Source organism: Juglans microcarpa x Juglans regia, chromosome 6D, assembly GCF_004785595.1.
Source record: "Juglans microcarpa x Juglans regia isolate MS1-56 chromosome 6D, Jm3101_v1.0, whole genome shotgun sequence".
NCBI classification, from domain to species: Eukaryota; Viridiplantae; Streptophyta; class Magnoliopsida; order Fagales; family Juglandaceae; genus Juglans; species Juglans microcarpa x Juglans regia.
The window spans coordinates 7,951,857-7,959,977 of NC_054604.1; the positions used below are offsets into that span (position 1 = coordinate 7,951,857).

At 35.6% G+C, this 8,121-nt stretch overlaps 1 protein-coding gene across 1 annotated transcript; it reads left to right on the forward strand.

Annotated features, from left to right (window-relative positions):
* Positions 1 to 3,356: 3,356 nt before the first annotated feature.
* Positions 3,357 to 7,874, forward strand: LOC121234213 (probable LRR receptor-like serine/threonine-protein kinase At1g74360). The gene is made up of 2 exons (XM_041130066.1): positions 3,357 to 4,075; positions 4,455 to 7,874. Exons 1-2 carry the CDS (start codon positions 4,012 to 4,014, stop codon positions 7,703 to 7,705), a joined length of 3,315 nt encoding a protein of 1,104 aa, XP_040986000.1. The 5' UTR covers positions 3,357 to 4,011; the 3' UTR covers positions 7,706 to 7,874.
* The last annotated feature ends 247 nt before the right edge of the window (positions 7,875 to 8,121 follow it).

Sequence of the window (8,121 nt, forward strand, 5' to 3'; positions counted from 1 at the left end):
GTGTGTGATGTGAACAGTGGCTAATTTGTAACAAAACTCAAAGAAACAACTCGGTGCATTAGATTTCTTATGAAAAATTCAAAAAAATAAAAAAAATAAAAACCTTCTAGCGAGATTATTACTCATCAAGGTCAATAATTGTAGCGAAGATTTTTAAAATCCTCAGTATGAGTAGTACTAGTGCTACATGTATATATACTTTTATTTATAATTTTACTTAAAAGATTCATTTTATTAGTTTACTTTTAAAACTTAAATTTTTAATTTTTAATTTTTAATTTTATGATTTTCAGCATATCAATAACTGATATGTAGAGGACATGGATATTGAACAACTTAACATTATTTTTAATAAGAGAAATGATATTTACAATTGTGAAGTGTGCAATTGTCGTGTAATTCTTTTAAAAAAAATAAATAAATACAAGACTCGCATGAAAAAAAAAAAATTTAATAGTGAACACCACTCTTTTTCAAAATAATTACACGATACTTACATACTTCACGATTGTATATAAAATTACTCTTTTGATAACATTACACGTTTGTACGTGTCACTATCTGATAAGTACCCAATTGGTATGTAAAGATATTTCAATTCCACCAAATTCATTCAAACTTTTACCAGGTAATTAATATTTTGTATTTTGATTTTTTTTAATGCTAATTCATGACCTGACTAGGCTGAATTCAAACTTCCTGCATGCGTGTGGTTTCTCGCCCACGATGGATTTACGTGTTGGATTCGGCAAAGACCGTGAAAAATCAAGCATGATGAAATTGAAATCCCTAGCTGAACAATTTGAATAGCACCTGCAGGAAATACATCATTGCGATCTCTTTTATTTTATTTTTAGAAAATTAATATACAGCTGGTCATCTGGTGATTAAAAAATTAGCAAAAAAATTTCTCCAACAATCTATGCTTGAATATTAAAATAGCCCTCAGTTCAACTTGATAGAAAATATAAAATAAAATAGAAAAGAAGATAGCTAGAAAAGAGAGAATGAGAGCGATATGATTTTGAATACTACATTTTTACTATTCTTAATTGTTATTAAATACAAGATATTGATTTCTATTTATAAAAAAATTATATTGATATAAGATAAGGTAAATATTTTAATTATTATTAAAATCAAATTAAATATAATATATTCAACATAACTATCGAAGAGTGTTCATGATCCAAGTACTCGGCTATACCTGAACATGGGGCACCCGGGTGTGTAATGTGACTCAGGTACTCTCGCTTGGATTAACTCGAGTCAGAACTCAGGCAGCACCAAAAAGAGCCTGAATTTCTAAAACATGAAATTCAGGTGGACCAAATTTTGCGAAAGAAATCCTAGTACCCAAATTAGGAATGTAAAAAAAATCGGTAAACCAGACCGAACCGGTAGGTTGGTCTGGTACCGAGTTTAGTTTGGTCCGGTACTAATTTTATTTTTTTTAAAATCGGTCAAAATCGATCCGGTTTCGATTTTTCTTTTTTTAAAACCGGATCGGACCGAACTGGACTGTTTCATATATATATATTATAATTTTTTATATTGTATATAATTTTTAAGTATAATATATAATTATATATAAAATAGTTTTGTATTATATGATAAATTACTAATCAATATAATATTAAATTTTAAAATCTTACATCACTATAGTCTATTGTATTAATAATTATACTAATACTATATCAGTATATATTATAATATACTATAATATAATATATTACTATAGTCAATAATACAATTATAATATATATTACAATATATTATTACTATAGTATTATATACTATAATATACTATTATATATATTAAAATTGAAAAATCGGACCGAATCAGACTGGAACCGGTAAAATCGGAAGTATCGATTTAAGGAATAATCAGTGCGAAATCGATTCTTAAAAATACAAAACCGATAAATACCGATTCGATCTCAAATTTTATTCAAAACTGAATCAAACCAAACCGATTACACCTCTAACCCAAATTGTACCCGAATTAGGTTTTGAACCCGTGACGTGGGTACTTGCCTCTTATATCTGTACCCACTACCCATCCTTGAACGAGTAGATTGATAATATTCCAGTTATCTGCCTGCCTTATCAGAGACCATACCGTGATAAAAACCAATTTGAATGAACAGTAGTACAACTAGCAACAAATAAATGAGGAAGAGAAATGAGATTTATAGTTATGAGTTGTGTAAATATAACACGCTTCTTTTGAAAAAGTAAGTATAAAACTCAGATGAAAAAACTAATTTTTTAATAATAAATTATAATTTTTTTTAAAAAAATACGCGACACTTACATAATTTATTATTGTATCTAACATTCTTTATAAATGAAAATTGATATATACATGAGACATGATTTACCAAGTTACAATTAATTGCGTGAGGACATGTGTCGCAGTTGGACTTAACGCAGCAAGCAAGGCCGGGTATATGATACATCATCAATTTTTATCATTTATTTAAAAACAAGTTTGACGAAGGAATTGGTTTTAAAATAATGTCATATATAATTGTGAAGTACGTAATTATTATGTAATTATTTAAAAAAAAATGAGATTTATTATTAAAATTTAATTTTTTTTATTTAAGTCTCGTATTTTTTTATTTTCTTTTTCAAAATAACTATACGATATTTTTATACTTATGATTATCATTTCTTTTTTTTTTTTTTATCTTATTATTTTAAACGACGAAGGAATTATTTTGGTGGATAGATATTATAATAAGAATCATTCGGATCAGTTAATCTAGTACTTCTCATTAATTTTCTTAATTTATAAAGATAATATATTTCCAATCCTTACAAAAACACTAATGACTAAACAGCAGTTACTCTGCAGAAAAATGACAGGATTAAAAAAAAAAAAACAAAGTGAGATTTGAATAATAAGTATTAGATTCAAATGCTGGACAGCTATAGAAGAAAGAAACAAGAAAGCAAAACAAAAGAAGGGTGAAAGGGCAGCAAAGCTGTTGTTAATATTCTAATTAATTAAAGAAAGAAAATTCTAAATATATAGTGCAAAGAATTCAAAGGTGGGGACAATAATCTCTTTTTATAATTTGAATTTGGGTCAACTTTATGTATGGTCTTAAATATGATATATATATATAAAAGTTATAAAGAAATTTCATAAAAATAAATATATAAATTGATATATTTTAATATGATAAATTAAATTATAAAATTATTTTTATTATAAAATAAATTTAACGTATCATATAAAAATATAGAAGTATATAATTTATTTTTCTGAAACTTTTATGACGGCAGCAAGTCTCTATATATGGTCTCCACAAAGATCTTTTGTTGCAAAATTCTAAAACCATGGCTTCCCCTCTAGCTTTTCTTCCCTAAAGTTTACATTATATTCTCTCTCTTTCAGTATTCTCTCCCATGGATTCACAAAACCAATAAAGAAATAATAAAGCAAACTTACCATCAATTACCAACTAAAAAAACCGCGTTCCCATTTTTCAGAACTTTTGATTTTGTTCATCAAGAACCCAAAATTCAAAGCTCAAACGCAGCGGAAAAAAAAAGAAAAAATCAGTTCTAGAATCAAAGATGGATGCACGAGAAAAGTGTTTGTCTTAAGCCCTAAGCTATACAAGTCCAGAGTCAAAAAACACATAGCCGGCGTTAGGGTCAATATGGGCGGCTAACCTGCCTCTTTCTTTCTTGTGGTGGTTTCCATTCTCTATCTCCATTTGCCTTCTCTTTTGTGGTCGCGCGCTCAGCTTCTCCGATCCCCAAGAATCCTATGTTTCTGGTTTTGATTTTGTCTATATGCAGAAGCTGCCTTTCAACGACATTCCGACATGTTCAACCTTCGCATGTGCTGAAATATCCATGAACTCAGCTTGTCTCTGTTCTTTGTTTGGTGTTTTGTTTTCTGGGAATTTAATAGCCGATCAATCACTGTAAATTTCACAAATAAGAAGACGAAGAAAAGGAGGAAGAAGAATAACGTTTATTAGAACAAACATGTCAGATGAGGAAACTGATTCGTGGTCTACTGCGTTAATCATTTTCTTAATCTTGATCTCAGGTAATATTAATTCAGATTTTTCCCTTTTTAGTTTTGATTCTTTCTCAGCTCATCCGTTTGACAATTCATAAATTATTTCCTTGTTTAAAGATGCATGGATATATGGCTTTGATCATTTGGTTTTCTTTCAAGTTTTTTACCCTGAATTCATGAGCTTTAATTGCATCAAAAACTCTGAAGTACTACATTAACCTTAGCTACCAAGAATGTTCATGGGTATCTCCATTCTTTCATTTCTGTGAATATTTATTGATTGAATTTACGTTCCCCAAGGTTGATTCTTATAATTATTACCCGAACCAAAAACATTTGTGTTCGCGTTGTTCGAGGATGATTATGTTTCTTAAATATGTTGGAATTCAAATAATTTAATTTACAGGTGTACTGCTTGTTTCTGGAGATTCTCTGCACACAGACAGAGATGTACTACTCCAACTAAAATCATTTCTTGAAGACAACAATAAGGTAAACCGTGGACGATACTCGGAGTGGAACAATGGGAACTCAAGTTCAATCAACCCATGCAATTGGGCGGGAATAAAATGCAGTCATAGTAACGGCACAGAGGAAAGGGTAACGGGCATCAACATCTCCTACAGCCACATTGCCGGCGAGATATTCGGGAACTTTTCATCTCTAACCGAGCTCACCTACCTCGACCTCTCCAGAAACACTCTTGGCGGAGTGATCCACAGCGACTTGAGTCGGTGCCAGAAGCTCGTTCATCTCAATTTGTCCCACAACATCATCAACGGAGAGCTGAACCTGACCGGATTGAGCAACTTGGAGAAGCTTGATTTGTCCGTCAACAGGTTTAGTGGGGAGGTACGAATGAGCATACCGGTAAGTTGCGACAACTTGGTTGTGGTGAATATATCGGCGAATAATTTCACCGGCAAAATTAATGGAAGCTTCTTCGATGGATGCTCGAAGTTGCAGTACTTGGATTTGAGCTCAAACAATTTAACTGGGGAGTTATGGAATGGTTTTGGGAGGCTGCTAGACTTCTCTGTCTCAGAAAACCAACTCAGCGGGCCTGTATTGCCGTCCATGTTCATTGATAACTGCAGCTTGCACTTTTTAGACCTGTCGGAAAATGGTTTTGTCGGGGAGTTTCCAGGGGAAATATCAAAGTGTCGAAATTTGGTTATCTTGAATCTGTCGGAGAACAATTTCACGGGGCAGATACCGGCTGAGCTGGGATCGATTCCGAGTCTTGAAGCATTGTACTTGGGAAGCAACAAATTTTCCCGTAAGATCCCTGATTCGCTCCAAAATTTGACTAAATTGACCTTCCTGGATTTGAGCAAGAACAATTTCGGGGATAATATACAGGAAAATTTGGGAAATTTCATACAGGTTAAGTTTCTTCTGCTGCACGGGAATTCATTCACCGGCGGGATAAATTCGTCTGGAATTCTGAAGCTACCTAATATTTTGAGAATAGACCTGAGCCGCAACATGTTTTCGGGTTCTCTTCCAGTTGAAATTACTCATGTGTCAAGTTTGAAATTCTTGATCCTTGCTGACAACCAGTTTTCCGGTGCCATTCCACCGGAATTCGGAAACTTGTCAAGCCTACAAGCCCTCGACCTTTCTTTCAACAGGCTAACTGGATCAGTTCCTCCCACTCTTGGAAAGCTGAGCTCACTCTTATGGTTGATGCTAGCTAACAATTCACTAACAGGTGAAATTCCGCCTGAGTTGGGAAGTTGCACAAGCTTGTTATGGTTAAATCTTGCCAACAACCAGCTTTCCGGGAAAATACCGCCGGAATTGACGAATATCGGTAGCAACCCCACGCCTACTTTCGAATCGAATAAACGGGAAAGTAATCGGATTATTGCAGGATCAGGAGAGTGTTTGGCAATGAAAAGGTGGATTCCAGCGGACTACCCTCCTTTCAGTTTTGTGTATACCCTCCTCACAAGGAAGAGTTGCAGAAGCATATGGGATATGTTACTTCAAGGAAATGGCCTTTTCCAGATATGTGCACGCGGCTCATCAGTCCCGACCTTACAAATCTCCGGTTATGTTCAACTAAGTGGGAATCGTCTTTCAGGTGAGATCCCTGAGGATATCGGCAAGATGCAGAATTTCAGTATGTTGCATCTGGGCATCAATGAGTTCTATGGAAAACTACCTTCTCAGATTGGACAGATGCCTCTTGTAGTCTTGAACGTCTCCAGGAACAAACTTTCTGGTGAAATTCCTAAAGAAATCGGTGACATTACATGCCTACAAAAATTGGATTTGTCTTTCAATAATTTCTCTGGCACTTTCCCAGCGAGCTTGGGCAACTTAACTAGCCTGAACAAGTTCAACATTTCCTACAATCCATTAATCTCAGGCACAATTCCATCAACTGGGCAATTAGCAACTTTGGAGAAGGAGTCTTATCTCGGTGTCCCCCTCTTGCACCTTCCAGAATTTATGAGAAGTCCTGGAGCCAAGTCTCCTGAGAGAAAGGATGGGAGGCGCAAGAGGCCTACAAAGTTGGCTGGATTCTTGGTGTTCCTAGCTCTGATGTTGGCTTTCTTAATATTTGGGGCATTGTCACTCATAGTCTGCTCATTGGTGAAAGGCCCATCAGAATCACCAGGGTATCTTTTAGAGGAAACAAAATACAGGCATGATTTTGCATCAAGTTCTAGCTGTTCATCACCTTGGTTGTCAGACACTGTTAAGGTCATCCGCCTGGACAAAACGGCTTTCACACATGCCGACATTTTAAAAGCTACTGGCAACTTTTCTGAGGAGAGGATTATTGGGAAGGGAGGATTTGGCACAGTGTATCGAGGTTTATTGCCTGACGGTAGAGAAGTTGCAGTAAAAAAGCTTCAAAGAGAAGGAATAGAGGGTGAAAGGGAATTCAGAGCTGAAATGGAGGTTCTGAGTGGGAATGGCTTTGGTTGGCCACATCCAAACCTCGTGACACTTTATGGGTGGTGTCTGGATGGCTCACAGAAAATTCTGGTTTATGAGTACATGGAAGGTGGAAGCTTAGAGGATCTTGTATCAGACAGAATGAAGCTGACATGGAGGAGGAGAGTTGAAGTGGCCATTGATGTAGCTCGAGCACTAGTGTTTCTACACCATGAGTGTTTCCCTTCCATTGTGCACAGGGATGTGAAGGCCAGTAATGTCCTGCTTGACAAGGATGGGAAAGCAAGAGTCACAGACTTTGGTCTAGCTAGGTTTGTTGATGCTGGGGATAGCCATGTGAGCACGGTGGTGGCTGGGACAATTGGCTATGTTGCACCAGAATATGGGCAGACATGGCATGCCACTACCAAAGGTGATGTGTACAGTTTTGGGGTGCTGTCAATGGAGCTGGCTACTGGGAGGAGGGCTGTGGATGGAGGGGAAGAGAGTCTAGTCGAATGGGCGAGACGGGTGATGGGAATTGGGCAACATGGGTTAAGTAGATCAGTGATTCCAGTTGTGCTTTTGGGGTCCGGGTTGGCGGAGGGGGCAGAAGAGATGTGTGAACTACTTCGGATTGGAGTGAAGTGCACAGCTGAGTCACCACAGGCTAGACCAAACATGAAGGAGGTGCTGGCTATGTTGATAAAGATATCCGGTACTAGGGATGAATTCAATTCTGGCCCCTATCCTCCCTCCTTGTGATTTGTGGCCTAAAAAATCCAGGTTTTTTTAGAGGAAGTTTTCACAATTCTAGGATGTTTTACACAGTCTACATACATATAATACACATTGTTTTTCTTTCCTTCTACAAAATTCTTTTTGTACACAGACATTGATATCATTCATTCTGTTGAAGAATCACAATTTGGTTCTGCAATTTGAGCTCTGTTTTTTTCTGTTTCCCAGAAAAATCTTGGGTTAGCTAATCCCAGATCAACAAATCATCCATTTTGAAAAATAAATAGAATTGGAACAGGAAAAAAAAGTTTTAAAAGAATGTGAGTTGGAACTTGTAGAGCTGCAAAGATATTCTCAGTTCATGAACACTGCTCACGATCTGATTTTGTAGGGACCAAACTTTCTTGTTTCCTTTTTGTTTGGGAGAAAAGAAAAGAAAA

What these genes read in the sequence shown, in the direction of transcription:
- LOC121234213 (XM_041130066.1), top strand. Translation starts at nt 4,012, where the DNA reads ATGTCAGATGAGGAAACTGATTCGTGGTCTACTGCGTTAATCATTTTC. An exon ending in TTTCTTAATCTTGATCTCAG is followed by an intron (nt 4,076 to 4,454) that starts GTAATATTAATT and finishes TTTAATTTACAG; the next exon opens with GTGTACTGCTTGTTTCTGGA.